This window comes from Vicugna pacos, chromosome 6 (genome assembly GCF_048564905.1).
Source record: "Vicugna pacos chromosome 6, VicPac4, whole genome shotgun sequence".
NCBI lineage: Eukaryota > Metazoa > Chordata > Mammalia > Artiodactyla > Camelidae > Vicugna > Vicugna pacos.
In genome coordinates this window covers 60,917,501-60,938,313 of record NC_132992.1, presented here as the reverse complement: position 1 = coordinate 60,938,313, position 20,813 = coordinate 60,917,501, and the positions used below count along the sequence as shown (strand labels likewise).

The following is a 20,813-nucleotide window of genomic DNA, read 5'->3' as shown; positions in this document are numbered from 1 at the left end:
TGCTGCTTCTACATTATTTGGGTAAGATAGAAGTAACTTAGGTAAGATAGCTAACATTTAGTTAAGATTAAATAATACCAGTTTAGAAATGATCTTATTGTAATTTTCAGTCTTTCCTAATGTATGCATTAGAAAACTAAGCAGCAATAATAGATTACGCTTTTGAACGTTTCACCAGCTCAATCCAAGCACCAACTTAACCTAACAGAATGGTGAATATATTAATCACATCTTAGCATCTTTGACTAGAGTCTCTTTCAGTGGGAATGAACATGATTAACTGAGACCAACAAATTCTTAGAGATTTGTTGGAATACATGGTCATAGTTTTTGTTGTCATCATTAATTTCAAAAGTTAAGAACCAGAGGAAGTTACAAAACAAACAAAAGTTACCATCTAAGTGAAAATACTGTCTTTATAAAATGGATAGTAATGATTCATGTTCTCTTTTCTACTCTAAAAAAAACTTCCACTTAACTAACTAAAGGCTCATTCAGCAAAAGAAGTTCCAGATGACTGAAGACCTATCTTTGAACATAAGGCCTCCTAAACATCTGAAGAGTGCTGGGAGGAAGGAAAGCTGTAGTGTTTCCTGAAGCTGGATTAGGGGAATGCAAGTTTAATTCACAAATTCTCTTTCATATATTGCTCAATTTCCTGGCTTGTCAATTACCCTACCTGGATCTTTAAGACACAAGGAGGCCTTTACCATGTAACCTCCCTTGTGGGGCCAGAGAGGCATTTCTCACTTAAAACTGGGAATAAAAAGGAAAATTCTGGAGGAGCTACCACATTGACACATCACACTAAGCGAGTTGTATATGAGTGGAGGGGATTCTAGAATCAAAAAGCGTACATGAAGAAACCTGCTGCAGTAGGAAGCCATGGAGCGCTTCCAGAACGATAAGGCAGAGGTCATCCAGATCACAGTTCCTGGCTCCTCTGCTGATGCTCAGGACTCTTGCAGGCGTTCCCAGTGCCCTAGGGCTCTCAGGGAAGGCAAGGGGACTTGGTCTTTCAGCCTCCACTACAGACATCATAAATTTCAACTTTGGAATGTTGGCCAGAAAACATATTGGCCGTGCTCAACTGCTGGTCCAATGATGAGGCTGTTTAGCCACAGACCGAGGTTCTACTCACAGGGGAGGAGTTTTGGATATAATTGGCTATTTAGCTTTACAAGTCCAGAGGGCAACAGGAAGTCTGTATCCACAGAGGACCTTATTGGCCAGACCAGACATTCGGTAAATCTGTTCTTTTAGGCAGTGGCCCATTTAAAACAGGCTCCATTTAAAAGCATGCCAAAAAAGCGAGGCTGTTTCATAATGGGCCACCCTGTGTTAAATAATATTATTCTTCTGGTAGGCAACCCTATACTTAGCACTTTCACGAAAATTAATTAGTTACAGGTACAAAGACCTAAGAGACCCTGTTACACAAATCTCTTAAAACTTGAAATGCGAAAAATCAACCCAAAGTATCTGTTAATAACTTACACACCTCTTTGGAGAAATGAAAGAGCTTTGGTTTACAATCATCTGTAGCATTTGAAATCTGTTTAAGAGGATTGAGGGGAAAGAGAGAAACCAACGGTTATTAGGAGTCAGAATACATAAAAAAAATGATGAGTTTATTATTACTAGGCTTTCAAATAAAAGTATTTCAAAACAAAGTTTCCAAATGCAATATTGCCATTCCTTTTTTATTAATTAGGAAAAAAAATCACTATTAGTTAGATTTTTTTCTTTTTAACTTAAAAAAAAAAAAAGGAAGAAACTTGAAAAAAATTACCTGGAAGTGTTGCTCCACATAATTTAATGTCAGAGGACAGGGGATGGACCATTTTTTAATTACTATCTGTAAGAGTGAGTAGAATCAGCACTCAGGTTGTATCTTATAAAATGCATGACAAGAAACAAATTTCAAATAGGTTATCATTATTTCAATTAATCTAACACCATACCAAATAATATGCTAACTAACAGAAGAGTCTCTGTTCATATAATTTTCCCTGTTAGAATGGGGTCATCATTTGACACGGTCACCTGCGGAGGGGGAGGACGGAGGTCCTGCGTCTCCGTTTCATGGAGATCTCTCCCATTAAAGACTGAGAGTACTCTTTTGTCAACTTTCAAAACTCCAATAGTATCAAGGCATTTTTTTAAAAATGCAACTCAAAATGGGAACATGATTTGTTTTAGTGACAAAATAACAAGAATATGGCTATTTGTGGACTTGGCATCAATGGCAGATAAAAAACACTTTTAGTAGTTTTGGAAATGGCCACAGGCAGGTGCAAAGGGAGAGGCTTAGGGATTTCTCAAGTATAAGCACTGTCCCCTCCCTTGCTTTTCAGAGGTATCTTACTTTTGGTGAACGTGAATGAAGCTGGCTAAGAGTAAGAGCACACAGCTAGGGAACTAGAACTGGTAAAAATATATATTTTTTTAATTAAAAGAAATCCAGAAGGATGCTACTTCCTAGAAACAATCAATGAAAATGTTTCAGGATTTTACACTTAATTGTCGACATCCTGCTCCTAACCCTACAGTTGGGTTATGTCAACATTACCATTGTTGTAGTTGTTTCAGGGCACTAATTACTCTGTAAATACTTGCTCCAGGCTGAAACCCAGCAAACAAAAGAGCAAAGGAGAATAAAGGAAGCATCTGTCCTTCCCAGCAGAAGGCCAGTAAGTAAATACTATTCTTATTTGGTATTTATCTAGTTTTGGATTTGAATGGATTCAATCAAAATTTTATACAGTGACACAAAACAAACCTAAGGACAACATATGCTTTTAGGATTAAGTAATGACTGAACTAAAAAACTTCTCTTAATTAAAACCCTCACCAAGCTGCGGTGGGGGGAGGAACTGTACGGATAAACTAGGGCAAGTTGCTTTAACATTTCTAGGTAAGTTTTCAATATGAAATAAAACTAAATGGTCAACTTATCAAGAGGAAAGGAAAAAAATCAAAAGTGATAATTTCACCATTTTTTTTTCTGGTGTGTTTCCCCAGAAAGGATGAGGATGGGGTGGAGGTTGAATCATGGTGGTTACTGGTCTCTGTTCAGCCCTGCTCCAAATTCAGCTTCTCACATTTCCCCCTATTGACAGTGGTTGGCAGCAGCAGCATCCCAGCATTTACTGCTTGTGTACCAGATACTTTGATAAGGTCGGTATATGAGCTACCTCATTTGTTTTATCAGCTGCTATTACTAGCCTTGCAAATCAAAATATTTCAAAACATGTTCCCAAATACAATATAATTATTTTTTATTAATTAGAAAATATTATTAGCAACCTGATTTTATATTAACATAAAATTCAGTTATTACAGCTAATTTCTCTGCAGAGACCCATCCCAACCTCAAGCCTGTGGGTGGAGCTGGGTGGGCAGAAGTGATGTCCTATAAAGCAGAAGTATAAAACAGGAATGGAAGACACCCAGCCCAAAGAGTAAGCGGAAGCCCTGCTCAGACTGAAGGCAGAACACTGTAAGAAGACAACTTCAGGTGTTAGAAAGACAAGGGGAAAAAGAAAATTAAGCATTAAAAACACTTCTTCAGTTGCACAAAAGGCCCTTCTCTCTGCTCCAAGTTCCTCTCACTTTTCAAGGCTCAGCTCAAGTTTTATTTCCTTCCACATCCTTCTTTATTCTAGCTGTTGGAGATCCTTCTCTCAAGTCTTGTAATTCTGATGCAAATTAATCAACACTTTATTATGTATTGACTATATTGTTCTCTGTTTTTTTCCTAATAAATTTATCTTATTTCCCCAACTAGATTGATGGATCCTTAAGAGTAGTGTCCCGGTGAAATTCTTACAACTCTATAATGTCTGCCATAGTGCTCAGCAGAAGGAAACCCAAGCCTGACCCAAATCCATTCAAACAGCTCTCTATTTTCACTACTGATTTATTAAAATATTATTTCAGATATTAGTATTAGAATACTAATCTGTATTCAAGACAGAACTTTTAGAAAAAAATGGAAATTCATTTATGTTCAAAATGGACCAAAAAAGTTACCATCATTTCAGCCACTGCTAAAATAAAATTTATTTTTAAAATTTTCACTATTTCAGCAGAGGCAAAAATTTATGTCAAAAATTTTTAAGCAAAATAAGGAACTGGGACACCAGATACAAGTATAGGTTTTGATTTGCATTATTTGGAGAGTATAACTTCAGAAAATAATAATTTTCTGAACTGATTTTTTAAAAATGTAATATAATATTATACAGATTCACAAATACATATTGACAAAAATAATCAATGATAAAATTGGAATTCTTCAAAAAAATTTTTTGGGTTAATATATACATGTTCCCTTTTCCTAATCACTATGTATTTTAAAACCCATTTACTTAGAGAGTCTAAAATAAATACAGGCACATCTCATTTTATTGCGCTTTACTGCGCTTCGCAGATACTGCGGTTTTTTTATGGATTGAAGGTTTGTGTCAGCCCCGTGTCGAGCCAGGCTATAGGCACCATTTTTCATGAGCATTTGCTCACTTCATGTTTCTGTGTCACAGTTTAGTAATTCTGACAGTATTTCAACCTGTTTCACTATTATCATATTAGTTATAGTGATCAGTGATCTGTGATCAGTGATCTTTGATGCTACTACTGTAACTATTTTGGGGTGCCATGAACTGTGCACATAAGATGGCGAACTTACTGCATGAATGTTGAGTGAGTTCTGACTGCTCAACTGACTGGCACTTCCCCTGCCTCTCTTCCTCTCCTCAGACTTCCCTATTCCCTGAGACACAATAATATTGCAATTAGGCCAATTACCAACCCTACAATGGCCTCTAAGTTCAAGTGAAAGGAAAAACTGCACTTTTTTAAACTGTCTCTCACTTTAAATCAAGAGCTAGAAATGATTAAGCTTAGTGAGGAAGGCTTGCTGAAAGCTGAGAAGGCCAAATGCTAGTCCTCTTGTATCAAACTGTTAGGCAAGGTGTGAATGCAAAGGAAAAGTTCTTGAAGGAAATGAAAAGCGCTACTCCAGTGAACACACAAATGATAAGAAAGTGAAACAGCCTTATTGCTGATATGGAGAAAGTTTTAATGATCTGGAGGGAAAATCAAACCAGCCACAAAATTCCCTTGAGCCAAAGCCTAATCCAGAGCAAGGCCTAACTCTCTTCAATTCTGTGAAGGCTGAGAGAGGTAAGGAAGCCGTAGAAGAAAAGTTTGAAGCTAGAAGAGATTGGTTCACGAGGTTTAAGGAAAGAAGCCACAGCTCCATAACACAAAAGTACAAGGTGAAGCAGCAAGTGCTGCTGTAGAAGGTTTAGGAGATCATCCTGAAGATCTAACTCAGGTCATTAATGAAGGTGGATACAGTAAACAATAGAGTTTCAATGTGGACCAAACAGCCTTCTATTGGAAGAAGCTGCCATCGAGGACTTCCATAGCTAGCGAGGAGAAGTCAATGCCTGGCTTCAAATATTCAAAGGATAAGTTGGCCCTATTGTTAGGGGCTAACGCAGCTGGCGACTTGAAGTAAAGCCAATGCTCATTTACCATTCCAAAATCCTAGGAACCTTAAGAATTACGCTAAATCTACTCTGCCTGTGCTCTCTATAAATGGAACAACAAAGCCTGGATGACAACACAAGTGTATAGTTTGCTGAATATTTAAGCCCACTGTGGCGACTTACTGCTCAGAAAAAAAAGATTCCTTTCAAAATATTACTGCTCATTGACAGTGCACCTGGTCACCCAGAGCTCTGATGGATGGACAATGAGATTCATGTTCTCATGCTGAAGTAACATTCACTCTGCAGCCCATGGATTAAAGAGTAATACTGACTTTCAAGTCTTATCCTTTAAGAAAACATTTCATATGGCTATAGCTGCCAGAGATGGTGATTCCTCTGAAGGATGTGAGCAAAGTAAGTGGAAAACCTCTGGAAAGGATTCACCACTTTAGATGCCATTGAGTGCATGTGTGATTCACGAGAAGAGGTCAAAACACCCACATTAATAGAACTCTGGAAGAAGTTGATTTCAACCCTCATGGATGACTTTGAGGGTTCAAGACTTCAGTGGAAGTCACTGCAGATGTGATAGAAGGAGCAAGAGAACTAGAATTGGAAGTGGAGCCTGAAGATGTGACCGAACTGCTGCAACCTCATGATAAAACTTTCATGCATGCAGAGTTGCTTTTCATGGATGAGCAAAGAAAGTGTTTTGTTTTTTTTTTTAATGGCGGTACTGGAGATTGAACCCAGGACCTTATGCATTCTAAGCACATGCTCTACCACTGAGCTATACCCTCCCCTCTAGAAAGTGGTTTCTTGAGATCCCTTCAGGAGGGATCTACTACTGGTGAAGATGCTATGAAGATTGTTGAAATGATTACAAAGGATTTAGAATATTACATAAGCTTAATTGATAAAGCAGTGGCAGGGTTTGAGAGGACTGACTCCAATTCTGAAAGAAGTTCTGTGGGTAAAATGCTATCAAACAGCACTGCGTCCTGCAGAGAAACGGTTCATGAAAGGAAGAGTCAATTGACGCAGCAAATTTCATTGCTGTCTTAATTTAAGACATTGCTACAGTCACCCCAAACTTCAGCAACCATCATCCTGATCAGTCAACAGCCATCAATATCGAGGCCAGCCCTTTCACCAGCAGAAAAGATTACGCCTCAGTGAAGGCTTAGATGACAATTAGCATTTTTTAGCAATAAAGTATTTTTAGATTAAGGCATGTACATTTTTTTTTAGACATAATGCTATTGTGCACTTAATGGACTACAGTATAGTGTTAAGATACTTTCTTATGCATTGGGAAACCAAAAAATTTGTGTGACTTGCTTTATTGCGGTAAGTGTTTTATTGCAGTGTTCTGGAACTGAACCCGTAATATCTCGGAGGTATGCCTACATGCCAACTAAAAAGAGAATTAAGAAAAAAGTATACAGAGTGTCTTCAATGTCCCGTCTTCATTGTCCCACTGTAGACGAAATTCAAATCATGCTCACAGGTAAAAATCTGAGCAGATGGTCTGTAAAGCATGACTGTAAATGCTGAATAAGGATATTGTTTCCACATGACAGTTACAGTAGGAGTCTGCATCAAATTAGAGAGTATCTGCCATGACAGAAATGAATACCGTGAAAACTGCAACAGACATGTTGTATCAGTACATTCTACCTGCTTCAAACTATGGGCTATAAAACCCAGATTACTCCTACCTATGCAACGCTTGTACTGTTGATTATCTGTGAGGAAAAAATTCAATGTTATCTATACTGATTCTCTTTACTATCCATACATTATATTTGCAGATATATGCCACTCGCCACTCTTAACCATGCAGATGGTTCTCAACAATCAAATTACAATAAAATACTTGTTGTTTCCTTCTTAATGTGGCACCTAAAAAGTGTGTTTATGGATGTTAAGTAAACTTATTGTGGTAATCATTTTGCAGTACATTTAAATCAAGTCATTATGCTGCACACCTTAAACTTATACACCATTATATATCAATTATATCTCAATAAAATAGAATGAAAACAGTATTTTTAAAAAATGTATGTTCAATTACTTACTTGTAAGATACAAGTCAGACAATTTGGGGAAAGGGCAATGATTTTAATGTTGATAAATTCAACAAATGATTAAATGTAAACACTGTGAAGTATTTTTAGTTTTAACAGCATTTATTAAAGTGTAACTACTTCTGTACACCGAAACCAGGGGCACTTTCACTTCATTTAAATAATCTCAAATTGTTTTATCCTTGTTTCCCAGAAGATAGTTTAGCCTAAACTAAATGCATCCTAGATTGTTCTGACAGCTTGGGAATCTGGCTCTACTATACGGTTTAACTAATGATGTGTTGTCTTGCTCTTTTGGATGGCATTTTTTTTTCCATTCATTTCTTAATAACAAAGGAGAGTGTAATCAAGCTTATCATTTTAAGAGTTTAATCAAGCCATTGAGATATGTATCTTCTTGGCAAGTTTAAAGAAGATTGACAGATAATGACTGGAATAAACTTACAATGCAAAGAGAAAAAGAATTTTCAAAATTTCACACAAAGATACAATATTTGAAAATCTGTTTTAGAAGACTTACAAGGAAATAAGAAATTCAAATTCTCTTTTATCTTTTTATTAAATTATTTTATAAATATTAAGACAAAGTTTATCATCTGAGACATATTTTCCTAATATTATAATAAAATTAGCTAATTTTAAAAAATATTCCACATGCGAAAAAAATGTTCCTTTGCAGAAGTCTTTTTATGAAAGCTTAACCACATGAATCAACCAGACAGAATTCAGGCACCCCAATTCTTATTACATCTCCTCAATGGTTAAGTCCCCAAAGCTCTGGTTTCATAAATGGGACAAAGTTTCAAAATCAAGATGACTAGGATCAAATTGATTTTAGAGATTAGAATCAGCCTGATTCTCATGCTTCAGGACCCCCTGCAACACACAGACATATACACACAATATTGAACAGAAATAAATGAATATACACACCTACTGAAAGAATTCAACTCCATCTAAGGTTTTAACGGAATTGGTATGTTTCTCTCTAGTTAACCACGAGAGAAACTGAATTTGAAATGCTATTCTAGCTAAGCCTCTTCAAAATAGATACAATGAAGGAAATGGTCTGGCAGAACAGAAGTGCTTTTAATAACACATTGAAATAAAATGGGATACTCTCCCAACACAAAACAGAGTGAAAAGAAAAAAAGACATTAACACAATGAGTTCAATTTTGGTGAGGAGGTAAGTAATACATGATATTTTAAACTTACCACAAGAGCAAAGAACACCATAAAGAAAAATGATAAACTACTTGTGTAGCCAAGAAAGCCTGTAAAATAACAGTAAAATAAAAAGCAATTTATAAGGAAAGTGATCCTAATGTGCAGCTAAAGCTATACATCTTGGGTATGTTTTTTATTACAGTGCTTGGTATCTGGGGCTTAGGGCTGAGAATAACAACATTCCGACTATCTGTCACAGATCATTTATGTAGCTCTGTACAGCAGAATTGGAACTGGCTTACCACTAATAGTACACTGTAGGGGAAGGCTGCTCTTTAATGTTCCGCTGTAAAGATTTTATTTTAGTGGGGCAGACAAAATACTACTGCAAACCAAGTAACAGGTTAACTAGGCAGGGCTGAAGCCTGAACAACCTAAAATAAATCCAAGTTCAAAGTTATTCACAACCACCTTCTGCTAAAAATGTGGTGCTGTGAAATTTAAAAGCCCTTGAATATTATTTTTAATAATATTCCCTTTCTTTCTTTCTCCTGCTTCCTTCCTTCCTTTCTTTTGCTTTCTCTGTCTCTTTCTCTTTCCCTTTGTCCTCATCCCCACTTCTTTCTCCTTTCTTCTAAATCAATAACATCTTCCTCTATAAAGACTTACCTATTTTAGGAAGAAGTGCAAGAGGGAACACGATGCCAACACAAATGATTATTAGTAGTGTTTGTCCATCAAGATACCAAGACCTATTAGGAAAAAAAAGTTCTATTTTAGGCACAGAACTCCACTGTTTGTGTTTACACACACACACACTCACTCAACTCACTCACACATTATAACCATTACAACCACCTGGTGGGAAAAACCTACTTCCTTTTGTTAAATATGTTCTTGTGGAATCCTATTATTCTTATTAATGGATTTACATTTAAGAAATGTATCAAAACAATGAGATGCCATTTCTCAACTACCAAATTAGCAATTATTTTAAACTAAGGTAATAGACAATGTGAGTGGAGAGTGATGAGATGTACACAAAACTAGTGAAAGTATAAACTGTGTAAATTATCTTTCTGGAAAGAAATTTGGCAAGAGACACTGAAAGTGTCAAATATTTAACACTTACCAAAGACTATTTAAAAAAAGGAAACAATCAGCAATAAGAACAAATGTTTTTGTAAATAGATGCTTACTGAAAACATTTAAAATGGTGAAAATTGGAAACAAATATTTAAGGCCATGACAATTTTAAATAAATTATAGACCTATGGGATAATTATTAAAAAAAATTTTTACAAGTATAATAATATAATGAATGTATCATAAATATATTTAGTATGAGAGCAATTTTGAGGGAAAATATAGATTCATTAAAAATGGAACGGAACTGCAATATACTGATAGCCATTATCTCTGGATGGTAGGATGATGGGTAATTTTTCTTCTTACAGTTTTCTGTATTTGTCAAATTTTCAAAAAAGGACATGAATTACTAGGAGAAAAAATATTACATTTTTCATATAAAGGCATTAGAATACTGAATAAAAAAAGGTAGATTAAAAGTGTAACAGTATATTTGATTATTAAAAAGAACTCGATACCCATTAAAAAGTCAGAAGGATATACTTAAAATACCAAATGTAGATATTTCTATGTAGCAGCACTATGAGAAATTTTTACTTTCTCCTTGTTTGCATACACATGGTTTTAATTTTTTCAATATAAAAATACATGTGTTGAAGTTTTTTAAAAATTAGAGTTAATTCCCCAAGACTTTAATAATAAAGACTTGACTTTAGTATATAAAAAACCAAACAATTCATGAAAGAACTAGTAAATACACATGTAGGAAATTCTAATCTCTGGTGCTAATTAAAGAAATAAATAATAAAGCTGTTGAAATTAAATGAGTAAAATTATTTAGAAAATAATTCAAGGATATGGCATAACTGGTCCTTCACACATTGCTAGTGATCTGTCAGTTAGCCCTATCTTTTGGAAAAACATTAAAAATATGCAGAAAGAACAATAAAAAATGTGGGAATCTACTCTAAGAAAATCCTCTAAAATATAAAGAATTCTATGTACATGAAGCTGTGAATACACTGTTATAATATTAAAAAGCTGGGGGAAATTCTATATATTCCACAATAGAAAATGTTTATGTTAAAAACAGCATACTCAATGGAATGTTAAGCAGCTTAAAAAAGATAATTTAGTAAAATGAAATATGCTAATGATAGAAATACAAAATAAAGATTATTAACTATGTTTTAAAAATGTTTTTGGTAAAAATTCAAAGGAAATAAAATGAAAACAGTGATTAGGTAACAGATGGTATTATGTATAATTTTTACTTGCTTTCTCTTCTAAATTTTCTATAATGTAGCTGTCATATTTTTGCACTGAAACATCTGCATACATACACATGCACAATGGTAACAAAGTAAAATACATGCTAATATCAGAGCTGAGAACATCAAAGATAATAGGTATTACTTTTTCAAATCATTTGGTAGATGCTCTCAGAATTTCCAGTTGGCAATAACATCCTTTCTCTACCAAGTAGTCAGTCTCCCAATGCCATGTTAAATTAAGGAAATGGATAAATTTCTATAAATATGTAATATACCAAGACTGGATCATAAAGAATTAAAAAAAATATGAACAGATCAATAATGAATAAGGACATTGAAATAATAATCAACCCCCTACCCCCACCACCAAAGAAAAGCCCAGGACCAGATGATTTTACTGATGAATTCTACCAAATATTTAAAGAAAAATTAATGCCAATGCTTCTCAAAGTCTTTCAAAAAAAACTGGAGAGGAAGGAACACTCCCAAGCTCATTTTACAAGGCCTACTACTAACGTCACAGAAAGACACTACAAAAAAAGAAACCTACAGGCTTGAGGATCAGCTGCCATCATGAGCAACACAGTAACTATCTGGACCAGGAAGTTCATGACCAACCGACTACTTCCGCTGAAAAAAATGGTCATCGATGTCCTTCACCCTGGGAAGGCAACAGTACATAAGACAGAAATTATGGGAAAACTAGCCAAAATGTACAAAACTATGCCAGATGCCATCTTTGTATTTGGATTCAGAATCCATTCTGGTGGTGGCAAGACAACTGGCTTTGGCAGGATTTCTGATTCCTTGGATTACATGAAGAAAAAAGAACCCAAACACAGATTTGCAAGACATGGCCTGCATGAGAAGAAAAAGACCTCAAGGAAACAGCAAAAGGAATGGAAGAACAGGACGAAGAAAGTCAGGGGGACTGCAAAGGCCAATGTTGGTGCTGGCAAAAAGGAGTAAAGATTCTGCAGTGACTGTATTTGTGGTGACTGTGCAGATTTTTCATGAGAGGATTAATAATCTAAAAACTCAGAAAAAAAAAAAAGAAAGAAAACTACAGACCAATATCCCCAATGAATATAGTCGCAAAAATTCTCAACAAAAGTTAGCAAAACAAATTCAACAGCACTTTTACAGCACATTAAAAGGCTCATACACCATGATAAGTGGGATTTATCTGTGGGATGGTTCAACATACGCAAATCAATCAATATGATATAGCACATTAACAGAATGAAAGATAAAAGTCCTATGATCATCTCAATAGATGTAAAAAAAAGCATGTGTCAAAGTACAATCTCCTTTCATGATAAAATCCTCAGCAAACTGGGTACAGAAGAAACATATTTCAACGTAGTAAAGCCCATATATGACAAGCCCACAGCTAACATCACACTGAACAGCGAAAGGTTGAAAGCTTTTTCTCTAGGAGCAGGAACAAGATCAGGGGCCTACTCTCACCACTCTTACTCAAAATAGTACTGGAAGTCCCAGCCGGAGCAATCAGGCAAGATAAAGAAATAAAAGGCATCCAAATTGGAAAAGAAGAAGTAAACCTGTCTTTATTGCAGATATGATCATATATACAGAAAATCCCAAAGACATCAACCAAAAAACTGTTAGAGCTAATCAACAAATTCAGTAAAGCTGAAGGAAATAAAATCAACATACAGAGATCAGTTGTGTTTTTATACACTAACAAAGCGTACTTCTGAAAAAGAAATAAACAGAACAATCCCATTCACAATAGCATGAAGACAATAAAATACTTATGAACATTTAACCAAGGAAGTGAAAGATTAGTACACCGAAAACTATAAGACTTAAAATTAAATGAAAGAAATTGAAGACACAAAGAAACAGAAAGATATCCTGTCTATGTTTGTGGATCAGAAGAATTAATACTGTTAAAATGTCCATACTATCCACAACTATATATAAATTCAATGCAACACCTTATCAAATTCCAAAGACTTTTTTCCCCCCAAAATAGAACAAACAATCCTCAAATTTGAATGGAACTTAAGACTCCAAATAGCCAAAGCAATCCTGAGAAAGAAAACAAAGCTACTTCAAACTCTACTACAAAGCTATAGTAATCAAAGTGGTATAGGACTGGCATAAAAATAAACAGACCAAAAGGACAGAATGGAGGGCCTAAAAATATCACCCAGCCCACCCACCATTTATGGTCAACTAATATTTGACAAGGGAGGCAAGAATGTTCAGTGGAGAGAAGTCTTTTCAATAAATGGTACTGGAAAAACCAGATAGCCACACACAGAAAAATGAAATCTATCTTACATCACTCACAAAAATTGGCTCAAAATAGATTGAAGACTTAAATTTAAGACTTCAAATTATAAAACTTAAAGAAGAAAACACAAGGAAAAAGCTCCTTGACATTGGTCTTGGCAACAATTTTTTTGAATATGACACCAAAAGCATAAGCAACAAAAGCAAAAATAAATCGGACTATATCAAAAACAAAAAAAATCAACAAAATGAAAAAAGCAATCAATGGAATGGGAGAAAATACTTCCAAATCATATATCTGATAAAGGGTTAATATCAAAAATATAAAAAGAACTCCTACAATTCAATAGCAAAACAAACAAACAATCCAATTTCAAAATGGGCAGTGGAAATGAATAGACAGTTGTTCCAAAGAAGATATATGAATGGCCACAAGGCACAGGAAAAGTTGCTAAGGATCACTAATCATCAGGGAAATACAAATCAAAACCACAATGAAATATGACCTCACAGTTGTTAGCATGGGTATCATCGAAAAGACAAGAGGTAACAAGTATTGGCAAGGATATGGAGAAGAGGGAAGCCTTGTGCACTGTGGGTGGGAATGTGAATTGGTTCAGCTACTATGGAAAATAGCATGGAGGTTCTTCAAAAAAATTAAAAATGAAACTACCAAATGACTGATCCAACAATTCTACTTCTGGGCATATATCTAAAGGAAATTAAAACAGGGTATCAAAAAGATATCTGCATTCCCATGTTTACTGCAGCATTTTTCATAATAGCAAAGGTATGGAAACAACCTAAGTGTCTGTCAACGGATGAATGCGTAAAGAATATGTGGTTTATATACAATGAAATATTATTCAGCCACAAGAAAGAGAACTTTTACCATTTGTGACAAATGGATGGACCTTGAAGGCATTAATGCTAAGTGAGGTAAGTCAGACAGAAAAAGACAGATAGTGTATATCACATATATGAGGAGTCAAAAAAAGTTGAACTCATAGAAACAGAGTAGAATTATGGTTACCAGGGGCTGAGGGTAGGGGAACCAAGGAGATGTTAGTTGAATGGTACAAACTTGTAGTTAGAGGATGAAAAAGTTCAGAGGACCTAATGCACAACAATGTGCCTATAGTTAACAAAACTGGTTTACATACCTGGAAATTGCTAAGAAACTGGATCTTAAATGTTCTCATCAAAAAAAAGAAATAGTAATCATGTGAAGTAATGGAGGTGCTAGCTAACACTACGGTGATAATCACATTGTAATATATAAGGGTAGCAAATCAACACACTGGACTCCTTAAAATTACACAATGTTATCTGTCAATTATAATTCAATTTAAAAAAAAAGGAAAGAAAAGGTTTTCCTCTACATGGGCTTCAACCCATGGCTTCTAACACAAACTTTATGATTCACTGTGTCTCTTACACACTGGTTTATGAGGAATTCCTCTTTATTATATCTTTAAAGAGTACTATTGGGTGCTGACAAATTCCTCTTTAACAGAGCAAGAGAAGGAGCAACAGCAGTAACACCACCGTGATCACAGCTCTCCCTTCCCCATCGTAACTCATGTCTTTAGGGAATGCTCGTGCCAGAAACCAAAACCTATGCACAAGCACTTCCAGCTAATGAGCCTGAAGCTGTGCTCTCTGCCCCACAATTCCTGTACCCAGGAGGGTCTAACAGCACACAGATTACAAGTACAACATGATACTTGGCATGTTCATCTTCTAGTCACTCTTGAGTAACTATGAAAACGGGAACTTCAAAATATCCCTCATTGAAGAACACCTGGCAACTAAATTTCTGAAGCTGGCAAAAAGCCCAGGGCTGTATGCCTAAAATCTCTTTCCTTCTGGGACCCAAATAAGACCCAGACAGTTGCAATCCAGGAGCAAAAAAGGCCCAAAGGAGCACCAAAGCAGATTCCATCTGTTAGCTCTGCTGTGCCTGCTGTCAGGAAGGTAGAGTTGGCCAGAGCAAGCATGTAAATCCTCAGGACCATGAGAATCCTAGGAACACTTTGAAATCTTGACCTTTGTAACGTGTACCATCATATAGTACAACTTTATAACTTTATACTATTTCACTTCACAATTCATTCATGTCCACAGAAGCCGCACGTCTACCCAAAGCCCTGAAATGTGGGTCTGAAGATCACTTTCTCCCGGCAGTAACTCAGAATCACAGAGTTATGGAATGCTTGAGCTACAAGAGACCTCAGAGATCATCTGGTTCATTTTCTATGTCTGCAGAATCAGCAAAAGGATGATGATGATGACCACAGTCAAAGAAGCAATGGAAATCTTCTATGTGCTCTAATAGAGAACTCTGAATTTATGGTATTTTTTCAGATACTGACTCATTTTCCCCAGACTGTGACTTCTTTACATGCTTCTCTTCACAGGATTAAACTTTCAAGTCCTAATATAAAAAGAATTTTATTGCAAAATATAATTTCTCTGTCCCTGGTTTAGCTACTGGTTATTGTTAATTATTTTTTATCTTTATTAAGTTATGTTAATAAAGCCAACTGTAAAGACAGTTTGTTTTTCTTTACCCTTTATCAACAATAAAGACCATACGGGGAAGTTACTTTAAATTTCATGTGCATGTCATGGTCAACTGAACTGTATTTGGCAATGTACACTTTCCAAGGAACAGAAATGATTAAACTTACAAAATAAAACCCCAGCCTGAGAAATACAAGCCAGTACAAAGAAATCTCAAAAAGCTCATTTTTATAAATCAAGATTTTAGAGGAATATACTAACCTTAAGATTTTTCCTAAATGGGGGAAAAAATAGTTACCTAACAGAACCCTTGTTTTCCCACTGTGATCTAAATATACAGTCTCTCTAAGCCAAAAGAATTAGAGTAAATAGTTTTATACTTCCTAGAAAACTTGTTTGATCTGTGGATTTAATCCTATATGATAAAAATGTTCCAAGTATGAAATATAAAGTATAGATCCTTAGCTGTATTGCAAATGCTTTGGCATGCAGACATTTTTTCCCCATATTTTAATGAAAACCAGATATATTTATAAGTTGCTTTAATTTCATTCTTGAATGGAATGGAACAAGACTATCATATGTTCTGAATTAGGATCCTATTCACATCCCATATCAATTATGTAACTCAAATGCAAGACAACTTAATTGTGTCAATCATATTCCCCTGACAAGATCATTAAATGTTAACAGAGAGCTTCCAACTTTTAACAGCCATAGATTTTTTAAATATAAGTTATTCTATGAAAAATACAGATGTCTCATAAAAGTTTGATATGTCTTATAGCTTCTAATTTCTAATGATAATTTTTGAAATTAGAATATTGTGAACATACAGTTTCTTTCTGATAATGTCTTTGTAAAGATTTATTTTTCACAAAGGTACATCAAATCTCATGGATAGCACAGAAAATAAGCACACCTGAAGAATCTTAACTGCAATTCATGGTAATCCAAACCTGAAAACAAAAGTATATCAATATCATGTTGATCTCATAAAAGAAATACTGCTCTGTAACTCTCCCTAGAAATAAACTGCCCTAGATAGTTAAGTCAATTACCGTATTTTTCTTAATTATTTTACAGCATTAAGCTTTAAACACTAATGATTTATCTGCATTCTAACCAATTAATATGTCACTTATTAATGTTTTTCAGAACTTTAAAATCCAATATAAGTGAATATATGTTACATTTAAAACAAGATGAGGCTATTAAAAAGACGTGCAACTTAAAAACAATGTTAGAGCAATGTTGAAACATCGTAACAGAGATGATGCAAATTGGCCACAGTATTTTGAAATATAAACTTAAAAAAATTCATTTCTGACAGGTCAAAATAACATTGTTATCCATTTTCTACTAATATGAATAAGATGGGAGTTAATTTTTACTTATTTTTAAAAACACACGGGAAAAAAACCCCAACGAAGTAAATGACAACTGATTTAAAGTGAAGCTGCAGTAAAGTATCACTTTTAAAGAAAGAAGACTTAAGTTTTAACAGCAGTTCTGTCACATACCACCTCAATTATTTCTAAAACTGTATATATATTTTTATTCCTCTTCCTTCCACAAAGACATATGACAATTAAAAAAAGAAAAACAGGTAAATTCAAGACCAAGAAAAAGGAGAACATGTGACAACTCCTAGGATTAACATAGTTTATGCAATACATTCAAATTTGACTCTGACCTTCCTGGCACTCAGAGCAAATATGGAAAAACAACCCTTAGTATAGTTACTATTATTGGAATTTTTAAAAATTGAGGTATAATTGACATACAACATTATGGAATTTCTGAATTCTCTACATTTACACTCTGCTATCAGCTTACAAAAGCATGTGTATGTGTAATATCTTATTTGGTCAACCCAACAACTTTGTTAAGAAGGCAGTGCTGGTACCACCATTATGCCAAGTGAAGAAATCTCAGGCTCAAAATTAAGTTATACGGCCAAAATAATTTAAATTAATTTCCTGACATTACTAAATATGAAATGGATAGAATATGTCTCCTTATTCTTAGTCTAACATTCTTTATTTTATCTCTTATTGCCTTGCATTCTTAGCCATAAAGTATAAAAGAAATTTACCACATAGGATCCTTTGAGTAATAGAAGTTGTCCTCAGTATTTTTACAGAAAAATGAAAGGGGATTTCACATAGTAATTGTTTATTAAAATAAGAGCATAAAACTTAAAAGTAACTAGATAAAGCGACAGACAAAACAAGGTAGTTGTAAGCATCAAATGTGATAATGTGTGGAAATCTTGAAAACTGTAAAGTACTACAAAGGCACATGGCAATGTCTTCAAATCATTAAGAGCTTCTTCTTACCTTTTTTCAAACACATTTTCTTGATGATTCCTATTGAGCTCTAAACTGTACCACATTTTCCTTATAAATGTGTATTTGCAGTTGTCTAAGTAGAATTCTTAAATAGAAGCCAAGGTGTAAAAGCTAAAAACTCAATTTTGAAAACTTGCCCTGCAATCCTCAACAAGTTCAAATATTGGAGCAAAACAACGACGTATTTAAATGTAAAAGCCTGACAGGTATTTGCGTCGTCCTTTAGAAATTATATGAAATAATGATGACCATTAAAAGGATTTATTCTGTCTTTTTGGGTTTGCTTTTCTCAAAATTTCATGTTCTTCGCAGTAAAATGAAAAGTATAATTAATTTGGTTTTTTTTTCCCATAAAGAGATGAGTCAATAGTTCTTAGTATATGTGCTGCTGAAATGAGCACAGCGTCCATAGTCTTTAGAAACCAGTATTTTTAAAATAAGAAAGGAGAAAGGCAATACACCGTGGCTTAGTATTATTTATAACATTGTTAAAAAACAGGAAATGATACAATTTTTTTTTCAAATCATGCTTCAAAATAGGAACCTCACACAAGGAAGCTGTAACTTTATCACTATGATTTACCCCTATCACTATGGTCTGCTGAGAAGTGACAGTATATTATCCACTCCCCTTCTGTGTTTAAGACCTTTACTGTCAGTGCTTTCAGTCTCCCTGCCCCTCAATCTTTCAGATACAGAAATTTCCCCTTTACTCTTCTCCAAGAGCTAGCTCACACCTGCCCTGCCCTTCCACACCCCCATGGAATGCAAGGGTTACACTGGCGCATAAGAGTCACAGCACAGTGCTCTGCACATAACGATCAGCTCCAGTTGTCTGCTGAGTGTCTTCTTCCCTCTAACTACTCTGCCCCTGCCTAGCTTGTAAATGTCTTAAGGGCAGGGACTACATTTGTTTTACTTCCCATGAGGGCTTAGCAGGTATTTATTGAATTATAAATAAATGGACACAACGTGAAATATTTTTTCTTACCCACTATAGTCTCCAGACAAAAATTCTAAAATAGTTGCAGGAAGCTCTGTTTTAATAATTAAAAGATAAGATGACATAGCTGCAAAAAGAATAAAAAGAGTGCTTGTTAGAATTCTATTATTTTTAACCATTTAAAGAATAATCTATTCAGAAACACAGATATCATGTGGAACACATGACAGACAACATGTGGAATATTAACTCATACTGCACTATTCTCAAAGACAGATACACACCAGGAATAAATAACTTTGTAGAGAAGAATAATTGGTAAGTTCATTAGCCATCTTTTGTTTACATTTTAAGTCCAGGGCAAACTATTTAGGTAAGAGAAAGGGTCTTGATTATAGGCCACTTATAAATGAAATTTTGTTTGAAGATTTGCAAAAACTTTCATATGTTATCCCCCTGTCCAAGGCATTAGAGGTCAATTTAGCAACAATTGAGGTGGAAACAGGAGTTTAATAACCATAGCTAGTAAGTTCGATTATTTGCTCTTTCTTACTAGAAAGAGACCTCCCCCAGAAGCCTCACTTTCTCTCTCTTTGTCTGCTGCTGTCTGCTCCCCTCTTCCATTTTGGACACATGTTATCATCAAACAATACCAAAATGCACAATGAGTTACATTTTAAATTGTCCTCCAAAACAGATTAGAAAAGATTCAACTGAAACTATTAAGTATATTAAAGGGACAAAACTTAACTTTTATTCCATTTTAAGAACAGGGCTCATCTGTATTATGCCCTCAAAACCTGAAGCTAGCATTATTTCTCATATTCTATCAGACAGGAGCCAAAAAATAACTAGCTTTTATAGTATTTTAATAATGATCCTATTTCTGGTATAGCTATAAAAAAATAAAAACCCACATCTTATAAACCTTCCATCATATACTAGGAAATGTTTTAATATGGTTACAGAATACAGAACTCATTTATATGTAAATACCTGAGTTTAAACTTAAATACTTAAGTATATAGACACTCAGATGATCTGGAGTCGGTTTAACAGTGTAATAATCTCTCTTTCCTCCAGAGATTAAGTGTATATTACAAAAGAGCCAACAAAAATATGTCCATGAAGAATAGGGCGTACTCTGTATGCATGTTAATTTTATTATTTATTTATATTTCAGGAAACATTTCACTTTCTCCTTGGACCTACAAAAACAAAGAACACAAATGAATGCCAAGTCTGAATGGCGAAAATCTGGGGAAAAACTGATTAAAAGGCTCAGAGAGTTTAAGAAAAAGAATGTGTATTTCTCAATCAACATATTAAAAGTGGCTGAACTTCCCAATTATTATAGTGCTGTGTGACCTCTCAATCCTGGAGAAAGAAGGATATATGCTAATTTGTGTATAAATTTATATAAAGATAGGCAATCCTTACACATACAAACATATACACTCAATTTTTTTTAAGTAAAACATGTACTTATGGCAAAGTAAAATTTAGAAGAGTTAAGTAAATAGTCACTTCTCTGCAATGAAAATATACATGTTCACATTTTCTAGTGTATGACTACTTCTTTTTCCCTGGCAGAAGCACAGC

The 20,813-nt window shown here is 34.7% G+C and overlaps 1 protein-coding gene, 1 non-coding gene and 1 pseudogene across 5 annotated transcripts in view; 1 reads left to right on the top strand and 2 right to left on the bottom strand.

Annotated features, from left to right (window-relative positions):
* Window positions 1-20,813, bottom strand: part of SLC38A6 (solute carrier family 38 member 6) — a 133,441-nt gene that overhangs the window by 83,378 nt on the left and 29,250 nt on the right. For all 4 annotated transcript variants that reach the window (XM_072963169.1, XM_072963170.1, XM_006216557.4 and 1 more), the window contains exons 6-10: window positions 19,260-19,338; window positions 9,430-9,512; window positions 8,809-8,867; window positions 1,793-1,858; window positions 1,502-1,555 (exon numbers count right to left, since the gene is read on the bottom strand). In XM_072963169.1, coding sequence (XP_072819270.1) covers window positions 1,502-1,555; window positions 1,793-1,858; window positions 8,809-8,867; window positions 9,430-9,512; window positions 19,260-19,338 — 341 coding nt within the window. The remainder of the gene's footprint in view (window positions 1-1,501; window positions 1,556-1,792; window positions 1,859-8,808; window positions 8,868-9,429; window positions 9,513-19,259; window positions 19,339-20,813) is intronic.
* Window positions 6,230-6,302, bottom strand: TRNAS-AGA (transfer RNA serine (anticodon AGA)). Its single transcript has one exon. It is a non-coding gene; the product is annotated as a tRNA-Ser (tRNA).
* LOC102532070 (small ribosomal subunit protein eS24 pseudogene) lies at window positions 11,564-12,092 on the top strand (annotated as a pseudogene).